This window comes from Mustela lutreola, chromosome 10 (assembly GCF_030435805.1).
Source record: "Mustela lutreola isolate mMusLut2 chromosome 10, mMusLut2.pri, whole genome shotgun sequence".
NCBI lineage: Eukaryota > Metazoa > Chordata > Mammalia > Carnivora > Mustelidae > Mustela > Mustela lutreola.
This window is the reverse complement of record NC_081299.1, coordinates 24,685,501-24,713,188: the sequence shown is the minus strand read 5'-3', so window position 1 is coordinate 24,713,188 and position 27,688 is coordinate 24,685,501. Positions and strand designations below refer to the sequence as shown.

General features: G+C 52.8%; 1 protein-coding gene and 1 long non-coding RNA gene across 7 annotated transcripts in view; one reads left to right on the top strand and one right to left on the bottom strand.

The window, feature by feature from the left end:
* The window catches only part of TRIM62 (tripartite motif containing 62), a 28,950-nt gene extending 8,635 nt beyond the window's left edge, over window positions 1–20,315 (top strand). For all 4 annotated transcript variants that reach the window (XM_059136338.1, XM_059136336.1, XM_059136337.1 and 1 more), the window contains 4 exons: window positions 3,587–3,682; window positions 8,008–8,264; window positions 9,066–9,181; window positions 18,087–20,315. In XM_059136338.1, coding sequence (XP_058992321.1) covers window positions 3,587–3,682; window positions 8,008–8,264; window positions 9,066–9,181; window positions 18,087–18,637 — 1,020 coding nt within the window. In that variant the 3' untranslated portion in view covers window positions 18,638–20,315. The remainder of the gene's footprint in view (window positions 1–3,586; window positions 3,683–8,007; window positions 8,265–9,065; window positions 9,182–18,086) is intronic.
* LOC131809360 (uncharacterized) lies at window positions 40–27,247 on the bottom strand. Of its 3 annotated transcripts, XR_009345145.1 has the most exons (7): window positions 26,900–27,153; window positions 16,059–16,184; window positions 15,776–15,868; window positions 15,503–15,578; window positions 13,819–13,881; window positions 13,630–13,707; window positions 40–885 (listed from the first exon to the last, which is right to left on the bottom strand). It is a non-coding gene; the product is annotated as an uncharacterized LOC131809360 (long non-coding RNA). The 3 variants fall into 3 exon arrangements; XR_009345144.1 differs by lacking the exon at window positions 26,900–27,153 and adding an exon at window positions 27,165–27,247 and having other exon boundaries at window positions 15,503–15,868; XR_009345143.1 differs by having other exon boundaries at window positions 15,503–15,868.
* Window positions 27,248–27,688: the final 441 nt, after the last annotated feature.

Here is a 27,688-nt window from a genome sequence, read left to right as displayed (position 1 = left end):
CGCGTAACCCAGCACCTTGGGGCCACTGAGGAACAGAGTTTCAGTTTTATTTCATTTCAAAGCATATTAACCCTAGTAGCCACATGTGGCTGGTGGCTGCTGCCTTGAACAGTACAGGTCTGGACCAAGAGACAGGGCTGGAGAAGAAGTTTGGGGCCAGAGGTAAAGGCCTTGAGTGCCACACTCAAGCTTCGTGGCCGTCTTCTCAGAGACCATGGAGATCCTGCCATGGGGCACAGGGAAAAAGCATGGACAGATCTGTCCTAGAGACAAGACATTCTACTTGGAGAGCACAGGGACAGAGGGGAGCCTAGGGTCACAGTCCAGAAAACCAGGGCTGAAAACTTTACCAGGGGCAGTGGGTGTAGACAGGAGACAACCGGCGAGACAAACCTGATGACTGATTGCCCTCGTGGGCAGGCAGCGTCAGGAGTGACTCCCAGAGTTCTCACTTGGATGGCAGTAGGGGTAAGGGTGGCCCTCGCTGAGATGGGGACCTGGGAAAAGCAGCAAGTGTTGTGTCCCCTAACCCGATTCCAGCATTCCCTGTCATGTCAACGCATGTGTCCCTGTGTTCCCCCCCAGCTCAACTCATGTACACCCCTCCTGAAGCATCCCTCTGCCTGTTGCTGATGCAGCACCATGTGGACCCAAGGAGACCTCTGCATATGTCCATGGAATGGGCAAAGGAAGGTTCTGTGTCTCCCAGGGCCCAAGAGGAAGAGGCAGGCCTTCTCCCCATGTTTCTCGTTCCTTGGCCCTGGAAGCAGGGAGGGATTTGTCCAGGCCTCTTGAGTGTCCTCAGTGCTGTGAGGAACTCTGCCTCCGGGGTCGTTTTCTCAGAGACTCTGAGGAGCCATCTGGGGGGCTGAGTCTTATGTGAACCTGTGAGGACACCAGGAGGGACGACTGTCACACTCAGCTCATCCCTCAGCCAGGTCCCAAGCTGGGTAGCCCCAGGGCCATCAGGGGGAGCCTGACGAGCAGTCGATTTGTACTCTTCGGGGGAATGACATTTGTCTGCTCCAACAACTCAGATGCACATGAATCTGTTAGGAATGACTGTTGGCTGTCAGTATCAGACACCTGGCCGGGCAGCCATGAGGAGATGATGTGTCTTTCTCTCCCCGGTACAGCAGGCCTGTAGGAAAGGCCCCCAGGCAGTGGTGTGCTGGAGCCGGCTCACTCCAGTTCCAGCCAGCTGACTGTGCCAGGTATCCCCAGCCCCTGACCTCACGGGCATCGCTTGATAATCAGCTCTGGTGGGAGCATTTACACCACAGAAATTGGCAAATGCCAATAATCAGGGCTTCTCTCTCTCTCTCTTTTTTTTTTTCTTGAGGGCCAGCTTCCTAGCTCATCAGTGAGTCACAATCCATCATCAGGGACCCAGTCTCCTGCCTCCTCCTACCCCTCTGGCTTCAGCTTGTGCCTCCCATCTTTATAGCTGCCTCATGGCCCCGAGGCACTCGCCGAGGTGGTAGCCATCCTGTCTGTGGGAGCTCTCTGCTCTCACAGCACAAGCCGTCCCCAGTGTCCCATCTAACTCCTGTTTCCGAGGCCAGCCCCTCCCTGCCCTGCTGCCATGTCATCTTAGGTGACAGCTCAGGGAAGAGGAGCCTTCCCTGTCCACCCTCCCCCAAACTCACCCCCATCCCACACCGCTTTATTTTCTCTAGAGCACAGGCTGGAGCTGTGACTTTCTTTGCTCATTCTCTCCCTTCCCCACCACCCTGGACAGTTCCTGTGGCCATGGACTGTCTGTCTCGCTCTCTGCTGTATCCCCAGAGCCTCAGTGGTGCCTGGTACATACTTACTTAGTAAATATTTGTTGCATGGCTAAGGGATAGTAAGCAAAGATAATTTCTGCATGCTTCCCTTAGCATGTCATCATGACCATCTTCCCATGTTGCTGCCTCGTCTGTAAAATTAGTTGGACCAGATGTTTTCCAAGGGTCCTCCCTGCCCTGATGAGCTGGGTGAGTAGGAGGGAGGTAGGGGTGAACAGGTAAGTCAGCTTCTTGGCATCTCTCACAGCCCAGGCTGACTGGAAAACCCAGGTCCTGCCCAGAGGCTGTTTCCGCAGAAATTCATCCACAAAGCAAACCTCCTTGAGCCCCATCTTAGTGTCAGGCTGTTGACAGGTATGGGGGTTAGAGATCAGGGAATGGTAAGGGTCCATCCCCATAGGACTCATGGGCTCATGGGGGATGGGAAGGCGGGACACTAGGGACAGACAGGAGCACTAGTTACAATGAGCCAAACACCCAATTCGTGCAGACAGTGGGCCCTGTCACCGGGGTACCCACCTCAACACCACATTCATTCATTTGACAAATATTCATTGAGGCCCTACTGTGTGCTGAGCACTATTCTAAACACTGGGGATCCAACAGTGAACAAGCCAGACAAGACCCCCGCCCTTGTGATAGTCACTGTCTAGTGGAGGCCATGAGCCGGAAACACACTGTCTAACAAGCGAGCAAGAGCGTCTTGGACAGCAGAAGGTGCTAGGAAGACCTCGAAACAGGATGTGGGACTGAGGGTGTCGATGAAGCCGTACGTGAGCGAGACCTCCCTGACCAGGTGGCACTGGAGCTGATAGGTTAATGACACCAAGGAATCACTGGGAGAAAATCTGAGTGGAGTGCACTGGCCAGAGGAAGCAGCAAGTGCAAAATCATGAGGGTGAGACGAGCCCATGACGGAGCAACGGGAAGAAGGCCACTTTGGCTGCAGGGGAGTAAGGGCAGGAGGATGGTGGAGACAGGTGTGGGAGGCTGAGGTGCAACATTGAAGTAGGCACCCCAAAACTCAGGGGTGGAGGTGGGTAATACTTAATGCAATTTTTAAAAATCAATATTAAAACAGAACAAAAAGAAAACCCATGATGAACAAAATATCAAATTTTTTAAATCAAAACAAAATTGATAGCAGAGTCATACTGAGCCCTACTGGAACCCGAGGGAAAGGAAAAATCAGTAATACTAATCGTGGCCATATTCTATCTGTTGTATATAGTGGATGTTTGTCGCTGTCTGTCATGGGTGTCACCACTGCAGAAGATATGTCACCTGACGTCAAAATCATGGTGCAATTATGGTTTTACTCTTACTTGCTTGGCTGCATGCTTTTGGGCCAGTTTCACAAACTCTCTGTACCAATTTTTCCGATGGAAAACGGAGGTAATAATAGTGCCTTCCTCTGTGTTACTGAGATATTAAATGACCCCATCCAAGCAAAGGCCTGAGAACAGCGCCAAGCCCACCCGACGTGCGAGTCCTAGCGGAGCACAGTGCTATATGGCCTCGGTACCCTTCCGAGGATTCCAAACCAGGAGTCTCCGCCAGCAAATCAGGCGGGGGAAGAAAGTCATGTGGAGGCGGGTCGGACAGGGAGACCACAAGCATCTAGGATGGCTAGAGAGGAGGGTGTTGCAAAACTCCCGATGAAAGATGGAAAAATGAAAGCAGCCGGTATATCTGGGAAACTTGGGGTTGTTGAACTGTGCGGGGAGGGTGGTCTTGGGGGAGGTCGCGGGAGAGCGGCGGCGGTCTGACCGCATCTAGGCCTTGTGTTGTTCCAGAGGGAGCTGAAAGAGCAGCTTCAGGCCCTTCAGGACAGCGAGCGGGAGCACACCGAGGCACTGCAGCTGCTCAAGCGACAGTTGGCTGAGACCAAGGTGAGCCCGGCCTGGGTGGGGGCGGGGCCAGGGCGGGGCGGGGCCTGCTGGGGGCGGGGCGTCGAGGGGCGAGGCCCTCTGGGAAGAGGGACGGGGTCTTAAGGTGCCAAACTTATTATGAGGGGCAGAGCTGGGATGGGGATGCGGGTGGAACGGAGTCTGGGGCTTCCCTGAAGGTAAATGTGACAGGACCCACTCCTAGGATTGAGGGCAAGGATTTGGGCTGGTTCTTGGGTTTAAGGATGGGGCCCTTTCTCCCTTCCTGCTCCGGGTGGAAGGTGAGGTGGGACCGGGGAGCAATCCGGAGGAGCCAACCTGAGCCTGTTCCCCTCGGAGCCCTCCCAATGATTTGTGGCCCAGGCTTGGTATCACTCTCTTAAACGCGGATGGTGGGGTTATGGACTCTACTGCAAAGTAAGGCCAATCCCTATAGTCTCTGGCTGCAATGGTTTGAAAAGAAACCTGGACCTGAGAGGGAGGCCCTGGATTCTGATCCAGTCACTACTTCGCTGTGTGACTTTGGGTAGACCATACTTTCCTGGCCCCCAGTCTCCCCATCTATACACCAGAGACCCTGCCAGGCTCCTTCCAGCCCTAAAGTTCTGGATTCCAGGGCCTCCCTCTGAGTTCCCCCACCGATGTCTCACCAACTGGACAAGGCTTGCTTTGATTTCTGCCCTTTCTGGGACCACGAACTGGGGACCCCAGCCCAGCTGCTAAGCTCTGCGGTAATTTCAGTCTGGCCCCACTCACTAGCAGAGGTGCAGCTGCCAGCAGTAGCTGAACTAGAGCCTTAGGAATGCTCCGGACCTCTGAGGTCACCCGGGGGCCTGGAGAGGCCATTGCAGATCCAGATATGTGCCCCAGCTTGGTCTCCAACCCGTGTGGGGTCTCAAGGAGGTCATGACAAACATTTCTTTAGAGAACATTCTGGAATGCCTGTGGGCAGGACCCTCAGCAGGCAATAGATGAGAAACAGAAGACGCTAGCCTATTTGCCTGGCACAGCCTCAGTTTCTCCATCTGCCTGGTGATTCTGCACCCTCGGGGGAAGAGAAGCAAATGAAATTCTCTATTTGAATGAAAGCAGAATATTATGGTCTAGTTTTTTCCCTAGCGTTCTCTTCTTTCCACTCCCCATTGTTTTTCTCCACTGACCTTTTTCTCCCCTGCTTTCCTGTCCATCTGTCTACCTCTGGGGGGTCCTGTGGGGCCACCTCCCCCTCTAGTTCCCCCATCCCCACTTCCTGTCTGGACTGGGGTGTTTATACAAGAAATGCCTATGGATGCTTTGGAGGTCATATTTCACCTGGTGCCTGACTCGGCTTTCCTGCAGCGCCTGCCCCTCCAATGGCCCGGCCCGAGGGCCTGTCTGATCTCCCTCCCTGGGCCCAATGTTTTCCTTGGTCGGGCCTGACCAAGTGATGCATTCTTGGCAGGGTGTTTCTCTGAAGCAGCCCCAGTTCCTCTGAGCCCTCTGTATTCCCAGGGATGTGGTGGGCTGGGGTAGGGGCTGCTTTCCCAGCCACAGCACCAAAGGGATTGGGGGCTGGGTGGAGGAGGGGATGGCTCTGCCCTAGAAAAAACTAGAATAAATGGGGCATGCCAGTTGAGCTGAACCTCTTTCTCTGAGCTGGTAATTGCGTTTCCTGTTCATTGTCTCACTGAAACTGAACCCCACAGAATGTCACCTCTGTGACAACCGGACTCCCCAGAAGCTAGCACAGTGCCTCCATACAATAAATATTATAGAACAGATGAGTGTGTGTATGGTGTGAGGGGGACTCCTTCAGAAGTAGGAATGTTATCTTCATTTTATTGGCAAGGAAACTGAGGCACAGAGAGGTTGAGGAACTAGCCTAAGGTCCCATAGTGAGTGAGTGGTTCATTGGGAGCTTACTGTCTAATTTTGTCAGAACCTAATGCATATCCTAGCCCTGTGCTGGGAGGTCCGCAGCCAGATCTGTGGCTCTGTGGCCAGCAAGACAAGTAGGTTGGGAAGACCTTTCAGTAACATACTTAAAGCACCCAGGATTGGCTGTCACTTTTGAGCTACCCTCTCCCTGCCTCTGCCCTTTTTCCTACTCATTCTCTTTTGTCCTGGAGACACTAGGCCCCCATCCTAAAAAGAAGATGGAGTCTGCACTCCATTTTGGCAAGACTCTTCCCTTCTTCACCTCCCAAGCAGATTCTGACTATCAGCTTTGTGCCTAGCCCTGGGATGGGCATAGGAAGTGCATGGCTGGGAAAGATGTCATTCTTACCCCTGGGGATTGTCCGCTAGCTGGAGTCACATAAAATGTGAGACTGTGTACTAGGAGTATTTCCAAAATGCTCTGGAGACATTTAACTATTTCACTGCCTAAAAAAGTGAGGGAGGCTGTCACAGAGGAGGTAGCTTTCAAGCTGGGCCTTGCAGATTGAGTATGAGTTTGCCTGTCCAATAAAGAGTGTGTGGGTGTGGGTGGGGGTGGGGGTCCATTCTAGGCAGTGGAATTGCAGCACAATGGCACTAGAGAAGTAAGCTGGGATCAGATTGAGGACTTAGAATGCCGGGCTAAGGAATTTAGTGTTTTACTAGTTATCGAGAAGCCCAGAAAGATTCCTAAAGAGCATTGGCTTTGACCCACTTTGCACATTAGAAGGGTCACATGAGTTTGTTGCCAAAGACACAGAGTTGACCAAGAGAGTTAGATGGCCTGTGGGAGCCCAGGAGTCTGCTTGAGGCAGGTGGAAAGATGAATGTGGAGCTCAGGAGATGTGCAAGGCCACGGATGAGGTTACGGGAACCATCCTCAAAGCAGTGGAGGTAGACCATCCAGGAGGGTGGAGGGTGCGTAGGTGAGAACGGAAGGAGCTGGCCCAGAGGGAGCAGCCACCAAGGTGGGAAGCAAACCAGAACATGCAGCCAGCAGAGGGTGGCCAGGGCGCCAGACACTGCTATGGAGGGGCTGAGAAGGAGCGGGAAGGGGTGGCTGTGGGATCTGGGAGTCCTTGGGGGGGGGCAGAGGCAGATGGTTGTAGGGAGGGTAGGCCCCATCTTCTCCACGTGAGCTGCACAGAAGCCTCAGGTTTCGGGGAGGGGCTCAGGGAGGCCACAGGCAGCCTTGCTGTTCATCCCCAGCCTCCCCTCCGCCCCCTTTGTCTGCCTGGCGCTCTGGGTGGGCATGCGCAGGGAGGCTGGCCCACTGCCAGCAGTTCTTCCTGCTGCCGCGACAGGAGGGAACTGGCCCTAATTGAGCCTTTGTCAAGCCTCCCACAGAGCCCCGGGCACAGAACACAGCGGGGTCTCTGACTCTGTGAACTCCCAGCCAGAATCCCACAAAGTGAAATTGCAGAGGCAGGTCCCGCACTGGCACTACAGCCTGGCCACACTTCTGTACCCCGTGTTGTCCTGCCATGTGCTGCTTCTCCCCCACCCCCGCCGTTGACTTGTAGCCTGTCCTACAGGCCCCAGCTCAGAAGCCATCTCTCAATCATTAGGCTCTTTCTCTGAACCTCAAACAAGGCCGTGCACTTGGTGAACATGCCCCCACTCGATCTTCCCAGACCCCTGCGCTGTGATTGTGTCGTTCCTCTCACAGATAAGAAGATAGGCTCAGAGACATTAGGCAACTGAGGTTGGCCCAGCTAGAGACCCAGAGCTAAGATTCTCACCCGGGCTGTTGCGCACCGAAGCCTGTGTCCATCCCCACACAAGCCCCTCCTGGGCCTGGCAGTGCCCACGGGAGCAGAGAAGTGGGCAAGTCCAGGCTTGCCTCCTGTGATCATGACTTTAACCTCCTGGTCCAGTTTCTTGGCTAGGAGCTCACAAGGGTAGCTGGACAGGGCGGGTGACCACCCAAGTTTGCCCTTGTGATATCTGTGATCTCCTTGTCTTCTTGGCTTGAGCCCCATGAGTGATTTTTTTTTTTTTTAACAAATAAAGACCTCACTGTATCCTAGACTGACTTCAGCCTCTTCTCCCCGCCCACCACCTCTCCCCCAGCTTCTCTGTCCCTCCCACCCCCAAGCCAGAAAGCTGGGCATCATCCTCACACCTTTCTCTCCCAAATCTCTCCTGCCAGCCCACCTGGCATGGGGAGGCTGCCCCCAGATGTCTTTCAGGCCTCTGCCGCTCCACTAGTGCAAGCCTCAGTGAGTGGAAGGGGCACGTGGAATCCTGTGCTGTCCCTGGCTCTGCCGGCCCTATCCTGCCACCGCGGCTTTTCGGCTTTTCCACCACCCTTTCCACTCCCCGCGGCAAGGCTGTCCGCTTCCACCTCTCTCCCAGGAGTCATCCCCTTCCACTCCCCCTGGCCTCACCCCTGATGCCTGTCCCCACAGTCTTCCACCAAAAGCTTGCGGACCACCATCGGGGAGGCATTTGAGCGGCTGCACCGGCTGCTGCGGGAGCGGCAGAAGGCAATGTTGGAGGAGCTGGAGGCCGACACGGCGCGCACGCTGACAGACATCGAGCAGAAAGTCCAGCGTTACAGCCAGCAGCTGCGCAAGGTGCAGGAGGGGGCCCAGATCCTGCAGGAGCGGCTGGCCGAGACCGACCGCCACACCTTCCTGGCCGGGGTGGCCTCACTGTCTGAGCGGTAAGGGCCCACCAGCAGCCACCTTCCCCAGACAGGTATTGGGGAGGTGGGCCCCCAGGCACAGGGGCTGGTTAGCAGAGAACTCATTCATTCCCGTCTTCATCAGAGGGGTACGGGACATCGGCTCTGTGCCAGAGCCTGGGCCAAAAAGGTTTTCTGTGTTTATATTGTTATTTATGTAATAAGCAGAATCATATAGAGTATTACTTATAGAGCAACATTATTTATATTACAAATACATGTTCTGTTGGTTATAATATTGATATTATAGGTAATACATAGTATTTATATTATTATAATCCTATAAGCTCCCTTGGAGATAGCGACAGCTGCCACCCCCATTTCACACATGTGGGAACAGGCACAGAGAAGCTAGATCACTTGGTCTAGTATATGGCAGAGCCAGGATTCAAATGCACGTCTCTCTGGTCTCATAGCCCCTTTTTATAATGATAACACTTCGTTATTAGTCTGTTGATGATCAATCCTGATAGCTAACATCATGTATTCGGTGTTGACCGTGAACCAAGCACTGTGGTAAGCATTTTACATACATTACGCCGTATTCTACTCGCAACAATCCTGGAAGGCAGGTGCTATCTTGGTACCCATTTTAAAGATGAAATAACTGAGGCTAGAGAAGTAGGAAGTGGCATAAACAGGCACTTGACTCTGACGCTGGCAGACCTGATATACATGACCTTACCCTTTGTCAGTTGCCCTGAAGGAGGCTGTAGGGTCCCCGGGGTTGGGACCAAAATCCAGCCCCCAAAGCAGCCTGTTCTCTTGTTTTCCTTCCAGGCTTAAAGGGAAAATCCATGAGACCAATCTGACTTACGAAGACTTCCCGACCTCCAAGTACACGGGCCCCCTGCAATACACCATCTGGAAGTCTCTGTTCCAGGATATCCACCCAGGTAAGGCCCTTCCTGCCAGCCCCAGAGAGCACCCAGGAAGAGGTAAGGGTTAGCACGGCAGGAGTGAGGGGATACGTCCCAGCCTGGCCACCCACTCTGAACATAGCATGGGGGCAAGGCAGAGGGAGGAGAAGAATTTCTTGCTGAGTACCTGCTCTGTACCAGGGCCTGTGCTCGGTACCCGCACTATCACTCAGCTCAGTGAATCCTCATATGGCCATTATGAGGCCATTAATATATCCATTCTCCAGATGAAGAGACTGAGGCCTTGGGAGTTGATTTATCCATCCTACGGCACATATCACACAACGCACTCTTCTAGGTACTGGAGACATAGCAGTGAGAAAAACAGGCAAATTCCCTGCCCTCGTGGATCTTATATCATAGGGAGAGAGAAAGTGAAAGTAAATAAGTAAAATCCATAGTTCATTAGAGAAGGATAAAAGATAAGGAAGGGAGCTAGGGGATTTTAGGTCAGATAATAAGTAGAAGGTCCAGTTAGAAGTCCTCACCAGGGAGGAAGCATAGAAATAAAGCCCTGAAGGAAGAAGGAGAGTGATCATGCAGTTTTCTGAGGGAAGAGTGTTCCTGACAGTGGGGATAGCAAGTGCAAAGGCCCTGAGGCAGGAGTAGCCTGGCATATTCAAGGAACGAGGAGGCTGGCGTGGCTAGAGTGGAAGGGAGTAAAGGTGAGGAGGTCAGGGAGGTGGCAGCAGCCAGACCCTGAGGGCCTGAGGGCCAGTGTGAGAACTTCAGACTTCCTGCTGAGTGAGGTGGGAACCCCTGGAGGGCTTGGGGACATGCAGTGGGATGTGCTTAAGTTCCTTGAGGCTCCCTCTTACTCCCAGGTTGAGAATAGACTAAAGAGGGTGAAGAGTGGAGGTCGGGAGACTGGTTAGGAGATTTCCACCATACTCCAGGCCAGCGGTGGTGGCTTGGAGCAGGGTAACTGCAGTGGAGGTGGAGAGAAGTGATCAGATTTGGGATCTACTTTGAAGGGAGAGCCAATAGGATTTGCCAATGAATCCGATCTCGGGTATGAGAGAAAAAAGACAAGGGAACTACAATGCTGCAGGCCAAGCTTCCTGGAAGGACAGAGCTATAAGCACGTGATGTTTGCCATATGGATGAGATGTCTAAGCGCCGGTGCCAGAAGGCATCTGGAATGACAAGTACTATATAGGACAAGGGTCAGCGCCGGCGATATCGGCGTGTGGACAGTACTTAATGAGCCTGGATGACATCACCTAGGAAGTGAAAGAAGAGAGACAGAGCTACTCTCAACTCTGAAGCTCCAGGGCACTCCCAGATCATAGGGACAGGAGGGAGACCCAGCCAACGGGACCAGGAAGGAGCAGCCAGAGAAGGGGGTGGGGGTGGAATCCCAGGTTTGTCCTGGAAGCCAAGTGGGGAGAGCGGCTGATGGCAGCGAAGGCCACTAGGCCAGGTGGGAGAACCCCGAACTGACTGTTGTCCAGCAGCATGGGGGTTTTTTGGAGCCGCAGGGGCATAAGCTGGATAGGAGGCCATCCAAGGGCGAGTGGGAGGAGAGAGCGAGTGGAGACTCAGTGGAGACGATGCTTTCTATTTCTAAGTCAGGCATTTGATTTAAGGGACGGACAGAGAAGGTGTCAGAGGCTGTTGAAGGGGAAAGAAGTAATGGCCTCTTTGTGGGTGATGGGAAAGACCCAGCGGAAGGAGGGCAGAGCTGAGGGGGAAGGGCCAAGAGAGTGGCCGGGGAGATGTCCAGGAGCGGGGTGGATGGTGGGGGGTTCTGCCGCCGCCTCTGCTGGGAGCCCAGACAGCTCATCTTCGGGAGCCCAGAGGAGGGGGAATGAATGGGCAGTGGTGGAAGCTTGAGAGGTCTCTCTTCTGATGGCCTTCCCTTTCCCACTGAGGGAGGAAGCAAGGTTGCCGCCCGCGATGAAGAGAGGGGGGAGGAGGTAATGGGAGGTTTGCAGAGAGAGGAGAAGGTTTTAACAGGCTTCTAGTGGAGGGAGTCGACCCTGGGACCCAAAATCATATAACCTACAAAGGCAACATGTCCTTTCAAGGTGAGACAAGGATATGAAGGGGAATTCTCTCGAAGAGGTAGGCAGTATTACTGTCCTCATCTTTTTCAGTTGAGGAAAGAGAATTGTTAAGACCTTGTCCGTGAACACAACCCAGAAGTGTTACAGTCCAGATTCGCCTTCAGACCTGCCAGAGCCCAGAGCCTGTGCCCTTACCTTCTAAGCCAGCCAGGCATCCTCTGGCCTCACACCAACCCAGGAAGCCTGGGTGGGAGACGGAGGCTCAGAGAGGCTCGCTGATTTCCCATGGTCACACAGCAGTCAGAGCGCTGGCCCCGTGCTGGATTCATTCTTTTGACCTACAGACACTGAAAGTGCCTCCAGGCATTTTCAGGGGTCAGGAGATACAGATGGGCAAAGAGACCCTCCCAGACCCCACAGCCCAGTGGGATAAGCTATGACAAGCAACTCATGCAGTTCTGTGGAAACCCCAAGGGGAAACAGAAGGTTCTGGTGGGGCCAGGAGAAGGACTGAGCTGATGATGTTTGAACTGAGCACTGAAGGCTGAGGCTTTGGCCATACAGGGAAAGGTGGGGCCTGGTGGGGCCTCCAGACTGTCCCTGGTGTGGAACTGCACCGGCAAAGGCAGTGGGGAGGGCAGGAGCATGAATGATCCCAGGATGTTCGTGATGGGCCCTTCCAGGGAAGGATGGAGAAGGCCGAAGAGCCTGAGAGCTTGAACGCTGGACAGAGGTGGGGAGCCCCCATAAGTGACTGAAGGCCATATCTGATATATCATTTCTAATTCCCCAGAAGCGAAGGGACAGTGCCTAGTACTCGTAAATCTGGATCTGTACCCTCGTTGCCAAAAGGGGCAGTAATCTGGGGAAGGGCCCAGCAGACTAGGTGGGACTCTGGGCTGTCTTCTTGGGGGGTACTCCTAGCCTCCTTGGGTGCTCCTAGACTCGGAGGGACCTCCACCTGGTGACCCAGCAGGGGAAGGGCCACATGTGGGCGAAGCAGAATAACTCAAGGAGGAAACAAGCCCATCCCCAGCCGCTGACCCAGGGACGCCTTTGGGCAGATGGTCTCAGGAGCTCTCTTTGTCCTGGCTGCCACCTGCTGCATCCTTGTCACAGCTCAGAGAGGCACTCCTGGCACCTCAGCCTGACGGTCAAGGCCCTACAAGACCTAGGCCCTGCCGTTCTCACATCCTCCCCCCTCCCACCCCCATAATATTCAGCAACACTGATCCGTCTCTGCCTAAAACCCTCTCTACAAACCTCGGTCTTTGATGACTAACTTCTCCCCTTCACATCCAGTTTATAAACACCTCCTCTGAGAAGCCTTCCTTGATTTCTTCAGGTCGCCCTGGGCTTTCCTGGTCTCACTGTTTTGTCAATGTCTGTGTAGCTGTCTGTCTCACTAGATCATGAGCTCTGAGGGGTCAGGGCTGGATCTAATTCATCACTCTATATCCCTAGAAGCCCACACAGGAAATGTTTGTTGATAAGTAGATAAAGAAATGAATGAGCCCTAGGCTCAGTTCTGCTACTAGAATAGTGCCATAAAGTAGGTACTCAGTAAATATTTTTGAATGGAACTTGCCACACATCCTTGAAAAAGTCACTTTCTCCTGAGTCTCAGTTTCCTCCTCTAAGAAATCAGGATGCTAGTCCCTTCTCAACCCCCTCACAAGTGAGCACACGGATGGGGGAACTTACTGGTTGCCCCAGCCTTTGAGGCTGGATAATTCCTTGTTATAGAGGGCTGTCCTGCGCATGGTGGATTGGCTAGCAGCATTCCTCGTCTCTGCTCAACAAAAGGCCCCCCTCCCCAGTTTTGACAACCCAGAATGTCTCCAGACATTACCAGATGAACCCTGCGAGGCAAATAGCCCCAGTTGAGAACCACTGACCCAGAGAAAACTATGGAAGAGGGGCTGAGGGAGCGGTAGTGTGTGCCCTGAGTATCCAGCCAAGGACAGAGGTCCCTGGGGAATTCAGAGAACAGTGACCTGCTTAGCCAGTCCCCTTCCTTTGTCCGTAGGCCCTGTGAAGTCACTCTGGTTCCTCTGGCAGCACCAAGGCCCTTTTTGTCCAGATGGGAGGGACAGACACCCCCAGGGACCTAGCCCCTGGATTCTAGCAGCTTCCTGCCTCTCCTGCTTCCAGCTCAGGCTTCCTACTGGGTCACCTGAGAACTCCATTTAGCACTGGTCACTCCCCTTGCTTTGGAACCTCCAGTCTCTACCACCACCCACCTCCTGTCCCACCCTTCAGCTGACATTAGAAACCCTCCCCCAACCGCCAGGTCTGATTGTTCCAACTCCCCAACACAAACTTCCTCCCCGGCCAGAGCAGAGGACACCAGACGCTGCCTTCTGTGCTTCTGCCACCTCCCTCCCCTGGGCCTCACTCCTTCCCCCTGCTCACCTCAGTCCAGTCATTTCGTCACCACCTAGCTGTGTGCCCCAGGGCAGATCATTGCCTTCTCTGAGCCAGTTTTCTCCTCTGTAAAACAGGGATGGGGCAGATGTGATTGATCTCCCAGGGTAGGTATAAGAATGAAATAAAATTATCTAGTTGTGATAATAATCCTGGAACTCAGTAAGTATGTGATACCTGTTTATTACGATGGTGATCGGGTCTCATCGGATGGTTCCTCAGTCTTGCTGAGCAGGCTTTCTGGGGCCACATAAAGGAAAGAACATGGTGTGAAAAGAGCTTAGCTCAAGTTCCAACTGTACTTGCACCCTGAGGGATAGCTCACACAGGCCGGTTAACTCTGAGAAGTGTCCTTGGAGCCTCAGTTTCCTCTTCTGACAAATGGTACCATGATTTGCTCTTCTGGGGCTGCCGCAGCATTCCAGCAAGCTAGTGGGTATGAGTGTGTTTCTCAAATGCTGGCACGATGCCCTGGAGGGTCTAAGTAGGTGGGAAGCCCGAGGTGGCAGATTTTGTAAAGGCCTGAGGAAAGAGCCATCCTGTCGGGCTTCTGAAGGGTCGAGCCACTGTCCTTGGGAACAGAGGGACATCAGTCACCCACTGCCAAGCCATGGTGCTGGACTAGGAGGTTTCTCTGCTCCCTGGGCCATGGAGTGGGGGGGAGGAGTGGACGATGGCCAGCAGACATTTCCTAGGGCCTCCACAGTCCATGTCCCTCCCTCAATGCCTTTGAACGTTGAGGTCTCAGTCTTAAATTGACAGGAAAAACACCCAGAGACCAGACGGGCTGCTTCAACACCTGCTTTCTGTTTTTCTAAAACAGTGTCTCGGGAGGTAGAAAAGATCTCTGACCTATAACATAGTGAGCCCCAGGGGACTGTGGTCTGGCAGCTCTCCCAAGGATAAAGGATGGGTGGAGGGATTGCCATTCCCCATCCAGGGACTGACATCTCAGACGGAAAAGGAGTTGCCATGGCCCCTTCTGGGTCTCTCTCTGGTCTGAAGGCTGTTACTCCTGCCAGACCTAGCCTCACAGAAGATGGGATGGAGTCCTGGAGAGACAAAACCTCTGTTTATGATGAAATGGGAGACCCTGGAGGTGAGCCCCAGCCTACCCTTTGGGGGTGTCAAAGCCTATTAAGAAGCAGGCCACACCCTGTGCCTAATAAGAATTCTGGGCTCTACCCCTAGCCCTGCCCCTGGGAGGTTAGGCCCAGCACCCAGTTACCGGGCCCCTCCCCCAGTTCCGCCTCTGCTGCCAGCACTGCCCAATGAACAGCAGACCCTGCCCCCAAGCCCACCCAATGAGTGGCGGCCCACCTCTTACCCTGTGCCCTGGGGCTTCAAAGCAGTGAGGGTCCACACCCGAGCTGGCACTCAGTGCAGTCAGGATATCCTCTGAATTCCTGCCTCATCCCTATGGCCCAATCTCAGAGCCCCTGAGAGCCCACTTGGCTGCCTCTTCCAGCGCCTTCTGCACTCATTGGTGGCCGTGGAAGTGACCATGTGGCCCTCCATGAGGCTTAAGAATCTGGGGCTGAGCCCTCCGGCCCCTGTGCTGGTATGGGGCTCCAACCCCCGTCCCCCTGCTCCGGCCCTGGTCCCTTGGCCCCACGCGGTACTTTCTGCCTGTTGCAGGCCTCCTCAGGCATCCTGAGCTCCACAGGTCTCCACGTGGCACTCAGGATGGCGGCTGCCCACACCTTGGCTTTGTGCCTGCTCTGCCCCTCTGCTACAGACGCCTGAGTGTGACCCACATTCCACAGCCTGTAGGAGTGGCCCATCTGTGTCTAATTAGATTCTTCTTGCTTCCTTAGCCTCCCCCTCACACACACTTCCTACACCTCCCTCCTGCTCTCACCTCCTGAGGCCACTGTGGGGATTCCCAGATTCCACGTGGGCAAGAGCTTCGGGTTCCCACAGGCTGCACTGTGACCCTCGGAAGACAGGGTAGAACATTCAGCCACTGATTCAGTGTCTTCCTTCTTGGAGCTCCCCCTCTTCAGTGTCCCTGGATGGAGAGTTCTGTTTCCATTGACCCCCCTGTTCCCAGGGCTGATGGTTTCCGTTCAGCCCTCAGAGATCTAAGAACAGGAAAGGAGACTGTAACATGCAAAATGAAATTGACTCCTACCAGAGCCGTGGAGGGAGCCTGATAGAACTCAAGGGTGAGCTTTGCTGGTGGCCGTGTGCACGGGAGCACGGTTCAGAAACCGCCTCTTGGTCCCTGTTGGGGACAGTTGCCACCACTGAAGTGCTTCATTTCTGCGCACGCATGAAGCCAACAGAGGTGACAGAAGTAGGGGGTAATGCTTCAGCCAGGTGGAATCCTGGTTCTGACCCCCACCCCCACCACCCTCCCCCCAGATAAGGGAAGCCCCAGAGAGCAGCGTGAAGAAATCCTTTGCTCCCAGCACCTGGGGCAAGATTCCTTCTCTTCACTCTTCTCGGCCTCTGTCTTGCTCTGGCCTAGAAATGGTCATCCAAGCTCAGGCAGGCCACTTCCAGGTTCTCGCATCTTCTGGCTGAGCATCCCCTCCCTTCTGGAGGAGAGAGTAAACAGAGACTCTGAGCACCAGACCTGCTAAGCCAGTGTGACCAGCCAAGAGCAGGGTGACCCAGCCTGTGCTGCCTGCCTGAGAGCAACACAAACAGAGTCAGTTTGATTGGGTGAGCCTTTCTGGAAACCTTCACTATGCCTGGCTCTGTGCTGGGCACCAGGCACACTAAGGAGAACCTAGTTGGGTGGTACATAGCCCTTGCCCTCTTGGTGCAAAGAGGGTGTAAGATGTGGGCACAGGAGACCGTACCTCTTATAGAATCAGGAGAGGACATGAAGTTAAGGAATCTCTGAAGAAAGAGCGAGCCCACCTGCTGGGCCACTAAGACAGCTTCCCAGAGGATGGGCCCTGGAGTGGGGAGCCTCACGCAGGGGTGACGACAAGAGGCAGGGAGGAGGCAGTGGAGGACAGTCTGAGTGGAGGCTTTGGGGCTGAGCGGGGTGGGGTGGCGTGCGCCAGGGAGGCTGCAGGAGAGGGCTGGGGCTGGGTTGCACATGGCCTTGATTAGTCTTGATTCTGCCACTAGGTGCTGGGTGACCTCAGATTAGTCCCCTCTCCTCTCTGGGTCTTATTTTTCCCATCTATCAAATGGAACAGTTGGCTCAGAATTAATGGTTTACAGCTTTTTCAGACCTGTCACCTACCTTTCCTAACAAATAATTTGTAATGTCTCAAAGATAATATAACCTTTTCACAATTTATATATGTGTATAATATATAAATTATAATATATGTAAATTTTTTAAAGATTTATTTATTTATTTATTTATTTGACAGAGAGAGATCACAAGTAGGCAGAGAGGCAGACAGAGAGAGGAGAGGAGGAAGCAGGCTCCCCGCTGAGCAGAGAGCCCCATGCGGGACTCGATCCCAGGACCCTGAGATCATGACCTGAGCCGAAGGCAGCGGCTTAACCCACTAAGGCACCCAGGCGCCCTGTAAATTTTTATATATAATATATAAATATATATTAAATGTATCTATACTTAAAATGGTATATCCATAATCTGATGATGATATAAAGAAAAAATACAAGGAAATTCCTTGTAAGAAAATATTGCACGTGTCCTCTCTAGGGGCTCACTATAGCCACACTGGAAAACATAATGAAGTAGTCAGGTGCTCCTACCAGAGGTACAACACCATTTTGCCTCAAATGTGGTCTGAAACAGGTAGATTCTGTGAGTCAGTGGCATTCTTCTTAGAGATGTCCCAAAAAGTGAACAATTCTCAATGAAGTTCTAAGCAACGTAAATGCAGTCTCCCCTCAGTTTCCATGGTAGTAGTGTTCTAAAATACTCAGTATATTAAAACTGTACAAAAATTACATCCTGTTCATACATAAAATGGAGTTAAGTTGTAATTTTAGGTCTTTGTAAAAAAGTTTTTCAACCACATGAATGTCTGGTTGGGCATCTGAAAACATACGGGTGGCAAGAGGGCCGTGGGAACGCCCTGTGCCTTTCATTCAGGGCGTTTGGACGCATGGATTGCATCTACTGAGAAACCCACACACTCCCAAGCATGTCCTTGTCCCCACCAGGGTGACTGCCAAGACCTGGATAATCTGACGCTCTGAAGTTCTGTAATTCTGGGTTTCATTATAGTTTACCCAACAGACTTTTGCAGGGGGCCCCCTGTGTTCCTTGCCCCAGGCAGGCACAGCTCCTGATCCTCTGCAGCCAGGGTTAAATCTGGAAGGACCTTGGCCGTCACCCTTCCATTTGACAGAGGAGGGAGCTGAGGACCAGAGAGGGTAGGCTAGCCTTCAGCAACACACAGCTTCCTGGGGACCAACCAGAAGCCAACCCCCAGGTAGGGCAGTAGAGTGGGTCCACAGCCTTCTCTCCACTCACCTCCTCTCCCCTCTTCCGCCCCCTGCAGTGCCCGCCGCCCTGACCCTGGACCCGGGCACTGCCCACCAGCGCCTGATCCTGTCTGACGACTGCACCATCGTGGCCTACGGCAACCTGCACCCGCAGCCGCTGCAGGACTCGCCGAAGCGCTTCGACGTGGAGGTGTCGGTGCTGGGCTCTGAGGCCTTCAGCAGCGGCGTGCACTACTGGGAGGTGGTGGTGGCGGAGAAGACCCAGTGGGTGATCGGGCTGGCCCACGAGGCAGCCAGCCGCAAAGGCAGCATCCAGATCCAGCCCAGCCGCGGCTTCTACTGCATCGTCATGCACGATGGCAACCAGTACAGCGCCTGCACCGAGCCCTGGACCCGGCTCAACGTCCGCGACAAGCTGGACAAGGTGGGCGTGTTCCTGGACTACGATCAAGGCCTGCTCATCTTCTACAACGCCGACGACATGTCCTGGCTCTACACCTTCCGCGAGAAGTTCCCGGGCAAGCTCTGCTCCTACTTCAGCCCTGGGCAGAGCCACGCCAATGGCAAGAACGTGCAGCCCTTGAGGATCAATACTGTGCGCATCTAGGGCGGCGGAGGGAGCGCCCAGGTGCCACCCGCGCCACGGCCACCCGCAAGAGCACCCCACAGGGGACGGGAGAGGCCTGGATTCCGGTCCTGCATGGCCACGGTGAGGTCTCAGGCTGCTTGTTTACCCTTCGACCTCCATGCTCCATGATTCCTAAACTCTGTCGGCATTGATGTCCTGTAGTTCTGACCTTGATGGAGAGGCAGCTTTGGTCCAAGGATGTGACGTGGCTTCTCCTCAGGGAAGCCCCTGCCCAGTCCTCATCCCCATCCTCTGGGGGCAGGAGCCCACCTCCCTCTGTCTCCCTCCTGCCCACACGCCCTGATCTCAGGATGTGTCAGTGTTGCCAGTGGTTGGCAGCTGGAAAGATACACAGGAACCCTTTTATGCTCCCCACGTCAGAGACTTGCCCCTCATTGAACTATGGGCCATGTTACCCTTGACCCCAGCCCACAGTGGACACAAGCAGTAGCTGATCCTAAGGTGTCCGAGAACCACGTCTTCTACCTCCAGACCAAGAGCTTTGTGGTTCCTGTTTTTCCCACTGCCCTGCAGGTAGAGATGATGCTGTGGCCTTTGTGAGGTACCTGTCATTGGCCCACATGTTACATGTGCCACCACCTTCCAGCCCACGGGTAGAAAAGCAGGATGACGGCACGTCCAGGGGCCAAGGCGGAGACCAGTAGCCTAAAGGCAGCTGCAGGACAAGCATCACTGGGTGATGGAGGTCCCCAGAAGCTTGGCTAAGGGTCCAAGCGGGCCTCTGGGACCAGGCTAGGGTACAGGGAGCAGTGTCTCCGTCAGGACCTGAGCACTGGGACAAGCTGTTGGCTGGGACCTCCCATCAGGCTTGGCATCTCTCTCCGTTCAGATCCTGTGCGGCTAACAAGAGCTTCTTTGGTAGTTTAATGAGACAGGATTTATGACCACATCCCGGATGGCTTTCCAGAATCATTGGAAAGACTGGAGGAGCAGACTCTGCTGGCTTTCCAGAAGTAATTCCCAGCCGCCAAATTCATCATGCCTGTCCTGATCAAAAACGCTGCTCCATCTGCAGTAAGCCACTGAATCAGGAGGACGCAGACCGCAAAGCGGTGCTCCCTCCGCTGCTGACCATGCCAGCAAAGGGACGTCCTGGGGCCCGCCTCTCTCCCACTCAATTTCATTCCCAAATCCCAATCTGGATGAGAGGCACTGCTGGGGAAACACAAACACAAAGCCAAGACTTTGGCTGCATGGGTGTTTGGGAAATAGATCCTTCTTTCCTGGCCCAACCACATTAAAAGGACACAAAAGAAACAGAGAGGGGTTCACCTCCGGGTCTTGGCTTTAAAGCAGCAGAGCCTCAGCTGTCCCGCTCCCTGGCTCTGGCCCTGCCCAAGGGTGGCCAGAATATCTCAAGCCTCAGCTTTGCTTTCTCATCCTGAGCCTAGATTTGGAGCTTGTGGGGTCCATGACCACACTCATCCCAAAGGAGCCAGACTGGCTGAACTTGGGGGAGGGCTCCCCTCACAACTGCTGCCCATTGGCGTCCCTCTCAGGCAGGAGGAATCCTCAACCTCCCCCCACCTCTACATCTACCAGAATCTGGGCCACCCCCAGCAGTATTTTTATTTTAAATATTGCCCATTTTGTGAGTTATGATGAATTTGTATTAAATTAAAGTTACAGAATGTCAGTGGTCAGTTCCATTCACTTTGAAAAAGGCCCAGGCAGTATACATATATTAACATGTCTAATCCACAAAGCAACCCTATTGGGTATGTAATATTATGCCCATTTTACAGAAGTAGAAAATGAGGTTCAGAGAGAAGATGTGACATGCCTACAGCCCCCTGTCCCATGCCGGTAAGGGGCAAAGCTCAGATTAGACCTAAGTTCTAAAGCCAGCACTTACATCACAACTTACTAGTCAGGGAAGACAGGCAGTCTTGGATAGTGATAGTCTTGGGAGCAAAGGGGAGCTTATGAGACAGTGTCAGGTCTCCTGAATTCCACAAACCTGGGCTTAAACCCAAGCTCCATTACTGTATGACTTTAGAGAAATGACTTAACCTCTCTGCGCCTTGGCTTTTATGGAAACTGAGGATAACACCCATCTCGTGATTTATTGGTAAGCTGCAAAGTGCAGTGCACTTAGGGAAGTTCTGCCTCTCACTCCAGCTGCCTCCCAGAGTTAGTGCCCTAAGGAATCTGACCCTCAGGAGTCTATCTTCCTCCTTAGGTTTCCTGTGGAGTATGGGAGCATCTTGGTCGGTGATGTCTGCAGGTCTGCTGTAGAGAAGGAGGTCTATCCTACTTCTGACTGGCCAGGAGTCAGGCAGGGGCCTGAATATGGACAGATGAGCTGTGGACACTGTAGGTGGCAAGGCTCTGGGGCCCCACAGCTGCACAGTGCAGCAACCCGGGAATCAGGAGTCCCGAGCCTCATCTTAGTTCTGCGCTGACCCTTTCTGTACCCTGAAGCCCCTCTCCTCAGTCTCCTTATCTGCAAATGAGAGAGGTCACACTGGATGCCCCCTGAGGCCTCAGAGGTATCTTCACTTATACCTGGATCTAGGGAGAGTAGAGAGGGAGCCACAACAGTCATTGAATTTTGGGGGGTTCTAGATGGAGGGGCATGAACAAAGATTGGAGAAATTAGCAGAGGGAAAGGTCTCTGATGGGTTGATGGAGAGCACCCAGTTTTGGGGGGAGGTGATTTTGAGACTAGAGTATCCCCAATCGATCCCTCAAATCTCTGTGGCTCCCTCAAAGCCATGCCCCTCCATCTTTGCTCAGTGTATCTGTCTTCTGGGGGGAGAAACGCCCCCTCCACAGTCCTTCCTACCCCTCTCTGACTCAGCCTTGGTGCAAGGTCCAAGGAGTGCTGGCCATATCCCAGTCTTCCCTTCAGAATTCCTGAATGAAAGAATCTGGGGTTGTCTGGCTGATCCCAGGAATCCCCCACTTAACACAGACAAGCAGAGAGAGGAGGCAAAGGCATCCCAGTCTTGGGGAAGAAGGAGGGATCAGTGAAGGTCTTACCCAGAGCACGAGAGAAATGTATCCCTATTTGGATCCCAGTTTGTGGTCAGCAGACAAAGGACTGATACTTAACTAACACCAAGACAAGCCCATGAGGTTGGTATCATTTTCTCAGTGTTTGAGTGGAGAAACATCACCTCCCAGGGGACCCACAGCCAGTACTCAATAGGGCAGGAAATCAGACCCAGGCCCATCCAAAGCTAAAGTCAAACTCGTCACTGGACCTCCCTCAGAATGTTTCTCAACTTTGAGGACCACCCCTTCAGTGACAGGCAGCAGACACTTGAACTGGATCCCCCTGGGACTTTAACCCTTGCTCCACACCATTGTGCATTTGTGCAATTGTGGGTCAAATCTCAGCTTCGAGCCAAGACTCCTGTGTCTCTCAGAGTCAGAGTAGACTCAAGAAGTTACTATGTGACCCTAAGTAGGTACCTGTCTCTCCCTGGGCCTCAGTGTCCCTCCCCATCTCTTTTGGGGGAGGAGCTAGAGACCCAGTTAATTGCTTGCCCAGATTCTGGCTCTGATTATCCAGGATTCTCTAAGTCTAATGTGGAATTTGTCCTGCTCAGAACATAACAAGGCCATTAGCTCTGGATATTTCTCTCTGGGGTGGCAGCAGGAATAGAAAACAACAGAGATAAGGCCTGGCAGCGCAGAGCTCAGCTGGAGAGGTCATCTCCGGAGGCTGACTGCTCACACCTGGGCAGTATTCCTGGCTTCCTCTCATTCTGTCTGGGTCTTGAGCTGTTCACCATCCCCGAACACCCCACCAGGAGGTCAGTTGCAAAGGGTCATGTCACAGGCTTAAATGAAGGGGGTTGAAGAGGAGTGGATTTGGTGGAGTGGTGGGTGCTGGCCAAGGTGCTGAATCATAATTGCCCACCCGGGCGTGGTTATTTCTCCTCACTCGGGGGTGCCCATGATTCTCCTCTGTGTCTCCAGGAATCCTGAACCACCCCTGAAGATGGTATGATGGGAAGCAGAACAGAAACAGAGACAGAAAAAGAGAGATGCAGGCAGGAGACAAAGCCTCCAAAAATTTTGGAGGAGGGGAGACTTTTATTTTGAAATGTGTTCATTTTCCTTTGTTTTTTCCTTGTATCTGGATGAAATATCTGTGTGTGTGTGTGTGTGTGTGTTTACCCTGTGTACAGAATAGAACAGTCTTCTATTTTCTTTCAAAAAATTGATAGTTCTGTTAGATTTCTGACGATTTCAAAATGCCCCCTCCCCACAGGCCCTAGGAATTAGATGAAATATGGGAAGGATTGACACTTGGAACCAGAGGCCCAGGGGCTTCCTACTCTGATGTCACAACAAGGCAGACCTTTCAAGAGGCTGAAGCCAGGGGCACAATGCCCAGGTCCCAGTGAATTCCCAGAAACTGTGGACCTGGGTATGATCGAATCTGAATGTTGGTGGGGCCTGAGGTTCAGAGAGGGTTGATTCCTAGTTTAAGGGCACACAGCACATGACAGAGCCAAGACCCAAGCCCAGATGCTCTGGTTCCCAGTCAGTACACAGAGAAGGGAGAATGGTCAGCTAAGAGGGCCTTGTCCAGGCAAGGAAAAGGAGCTGAGAAGACCAGCTGGAAGGGGCCAGGAGCAGGGCTGAGGAGGGAGGCATTCAAGAAGGATCAAGAAAGGATCCCACCCCCACTGACTGTTTTAGACCCTCAGAGTCAGTTGCTGTGCTTCTCAGAAAAGAGGAGAGAACAAAGGGGTCATAAGGTTGGAAAATCCTCTCTGGGATGGAGACAGCCCAACTGAGCTGCCAGTCAGCATCACAGGACAACTGCTGAGAGACCACTGGCTTCAACCATGTCATTTTATAGAGAAGAACACTGTGACCAATGAGAAGACACCAGCCTGTGGACCATAGCCAGGCCCAACCTAGGTCTCCCGCCTCCCAGTCATTGGCTCTTTTCATGCAACCTTTAATCTCCCCCCAGTGGATTCTGGTGTCTTCCCACTCCTTGGGAACCTGGAGCCTGAGCAGAAAAAAAGGCGAGTGTCCAGGGCCCCCACAGCCCCAGACACCAGGAGCCGAGTGCCTTTTTCTATCCTCTTCCCCAGAAAGGGACAGTTGGCCTCTACCCTGACATCCCTCTTCCAGGGCAGTCAGTTGGTGCCTGCCCACACCTGGCACCTCCCTTACTGGCAATAGAGTCCAGAGCCAGCACCAGCCAGGCAGCTGCTGAGGCCACGGGGAGTGTTCCAGATAAATGAGGGCATCGGGGCAATGGCCCAAGGGGGCCCCCTGATTCCATGGCACTAGAGTCAGCACTGGGACTTCAGTGGTTTGGAGGTTTGGGAATCTTTTTTCCAAGAGAAGGGGCTTTTTTGTCCCTCACTCCCTGTGGGCTGAACCCCTGGACCTGCTTTCTCTGCCTGCTATAAACCCCAGACAAAAGCCCCTCCCACCCAAGCTACCAGATCTATGAACCAGGAATGAAGTCCTGGGGCCCAGCAGTCTGCTCTTGGCACGGGAGAAGGGAGATACGGATAAGGACCCCAGGAGGTCCCAGAAAAAGTAGGATAGGCTGGACACATGGTATGTGTGCATATCAAAGGTGTGGGTTTGAGGTTTGAGACCTGGGAGAACCTTGCTAAATCTGGAGTGGGTCCTGGCTCCATCCCTGACACTCCAGTGACCCTCGAGCTCCCTTCGTCTCCACCTTCAGGGTGTCCCTTCCTCACTGGTTCCGCAAGAGGGATGGGTGGCCCTGAGCAACGGGGTGACTCCTGGTTCTAAGGTTCTAGCAGGAGGTAGCCTTGTGGAGTTTGCCCAACATTGCCCACCCCCTCCACCCTCCCTCTTCCTCTGTCACATTCCTGCAATGTCCTCCTCTGTCCCTTTCCTTCCTCCATCAAAACACACCCTCCTGTGTTCCTCAGGGTAAGTGGCTTATGGCCTGAGATGCCGTCCTCTTCCCAACCTATGCATATTCATGACAGGAGCCGTTTCTGAAAGAGTGACCAGTGGTGGGACTTCAGGCATCACAGCAAGTAGGTAGGTGGAAGTTTATAAGGGTATAGGAAGAAGGAAGCGTCTTCTTATGACCATTCAGGCAGCACAAGAGCAGTTGTTAACTATGTGGGCATAGACCCAGCTAGACATGGCGGTGGCTCCCGTGCACCTGGCCAATGCAATTGTTGCTCTGGCCCAACCTTCAGCCCTCATTCCCCCTCACCAACACCCTGTCACAATATAGATTTTCTTTCTTTTTTTTTTTTTTTAAGATTTTATTTATTTATTTGACAGAGAGATCACAACTCGGCAGAGAGGCAGGCAGAGAGAGAGAGGGAAGCAGGCTCCCTGCTGAGCAGAGAGCCCGATGCGGGACTCGATCCCAGGACCCTGAGACCATGACCTGAGCCGAAGGCAGCGGCTTAATCCGCTGAGCCACCCAGGCACCCCACAATGTAGATTTTCTGTTTCGAGGGGCTACCTGTAGAGGAGGCAAAGACTGCATATGATAGAAGGATTCCAAATGGAGCATGGTAAGCATATTCGGGTCCTTAACTCCTCTGCTTTGGTAATACTTGTCTGCCTGCCTAGAAAGCCCTTGTCTTCCTTTTTCTCCCTGTTGATATCCTGTTTGCCCACCCTTCATGTCCCATTCAGGGTGCAGCTGTCCCAGTCTTTCAGACCCAGCAGAACTCAAAGCTCTGGACCCCTGCAGCACAGTGGGTCTCCCACTGCCACGAACATCTTGAGGCAGGGATCACATTTCCCAGTTCTGCCCATTGGAAACTGAGCCCCCAGAGTGAGCCCACTGACCACCCCACCCCCTTCAGCCAGATTCTGCGCAGGGAGAACGGGAAAGAGCAAGCGAAGACTAGGAATGTTGCTTGATTATTTGCCCTTTTAATTTCTGCTCATTGTTTAAAAATTCAAATAAATGGGGCGCCTGGGAGGCTCGGTGGGTTAAGCCGCTGCCTTCGGCTTGGGTGGTGATCTCAGGGTCCTGGGATCGAGTCCCACATCTGGCTCTCTGCTCAGCGGGGAGCCTGCTTCTCTCTCTCTCTCTCTCTCTCTCTCTCTCTCTCTCTGCCTGCCTCTCTGCCTACTTGTGATCTCTTTCTGTCAAATAAATAAATAAAATCTTTTAAAAAATTCAAATAAATGCAAGAATGTAAAGCAGAAAACTCCTTCATCTGTCTCCCAGAAGTCAACAGCTGTTAACAGTTTGGTTCAGGCCCTTCCAGACATTTTTGTTTATGTATAAACAAAGATAGAGTTTTCTTTTACGAAAACATGACCAGTCTTCATATTTCTTCTATGTGTTCTGTGGAATAAATTCCTACAAATGGAATTGTTGGTAAAAGACTTGCTCACTTAAAGTATGTTGCTTTCCTGAGTAAATTTTTTTCTTATAACGTGCTTATTATAGAAAATTGAGAGGGCACCTGAGTGGCTCAGTGGGTTAGGCCACTACCTTAGGCTCAGGTCATGATTCCAGAGTCCTGGAGTCGAGTCCCACATTGGGCTTCCAGCTTTTTTTTTTTTTTTTTTTTTTTTTTAAGAGCTTATTTATTTATTTGACAGACAGAGATCACAAGTAGGCAGAGAGGCAGGCAGGGGTTTGGGAAGCAGGCTCCCTGCTTAGCAGAGCCTGATACGGGGCTCAATCCCAGGACACACAGATCATGACCTGAGCCAAAGGCAGAGGCTTAACCCACTGAGCCACTCAGGTGTCCCTTGGGCTCCCAGCTTGGCAGGAAGTCTGCTTCTCCCTCTGACCTTCTCCCCTCTCATGCTCTCTCTCTCTCTCTCACTCTCTCTCAAATAAATAAATAAACTCTTTCTTTAAAAAAGAAGAAGAAAATTGAGAAAATACAGTTGAGACACACAAAGTGAAAATCATCTGTCCACCACTGTTCAGAGATAACCACTGATAGTTCCTTGGTGATAACATTTACAGTCTTTTTGTTCCCGTGTGAGTGTGTTAATTTACAAAAGTCAGAACACAATCTCTTTTTGCTCCATAGCCCATTTTTTCCCACTTAATAGTAGATTGTGTTCATTTTCCCATGTCACGCAATAGTCTTCTACAGCATCAGTTTGACACCATAAGGGTTGTTTGATCTCAGAGCCCCTGGAAGCTTGCTTTTCCTAACCCCCCTTCTGAGTAGGGAGCCTGCTGCAGCAGCTGCTCCAGGATCTAACCTTGGTCTGTCCCCCTGCCTGTCAGAAAGGGAAGGCCCTGGGAAGGCCTTGAGTACCTACCATCTCCATTCCTCCTGAGCTGAGGCCCCGACACCTCACTGATGGGCACAGAGCCCACCTGCAACTTTCTCCAGGTGGTGCAGTAAGTAGAAATGGTGCCCACTGGTGTAGTAAGTAGAGCCCGGCCCCTTTTTTCTGCCACTTTCTTGAACACCAGGCACCTCTGATCATGGGGCGTGGAGGGCCAGGGTGGTCCTGATTTTGAGACAGAAGAGGGCTTCGGAGCTCCAGGGGTGGGAGGGAGTTGACGAAAAATGCTCCTTACCCTTGGGCTTCACTTCAGCCAGCTTTCCCTCAGACTTATGAGACCCGGGAAGGAACAGCCACAAGTCCATGCCACGGGTGGTGGGGAAGGAGCTGAGCTACTTGAACATTTTCCGGTTCCCAAAACAAATACCCAGCTTCCTGCCCAGGCCCCACGTTCTGCCCCAGGAATTTTCCAGCCAAATACCAAGGACTTGAGTGTGATCTTGGGCAAGACCCTTCTCCACTCCGAAGAGGTCTATGTCCTCGCCACATACCATGTGGTTCCTCACTCACCTACCCACTCTGGAATTCTATAACTAAATATGAAGCCATGTTTCCAAATGTTCTCTTTTCTCTCCAAGTCCCTGCACACCTTATGATGTATTGAACCTAACCAGGCCTTGTTTGAGGCAGCATTAACAAAATAATTATTGAAAGTATTCATCTCAGTTCATCCTTAGTACCAGCCTGAGAGGAGGTACTACTTTTGTCCCCATTTTACAGATAAGAACACTAAGTCTAGAGAGTTAAGATGATGTTCTA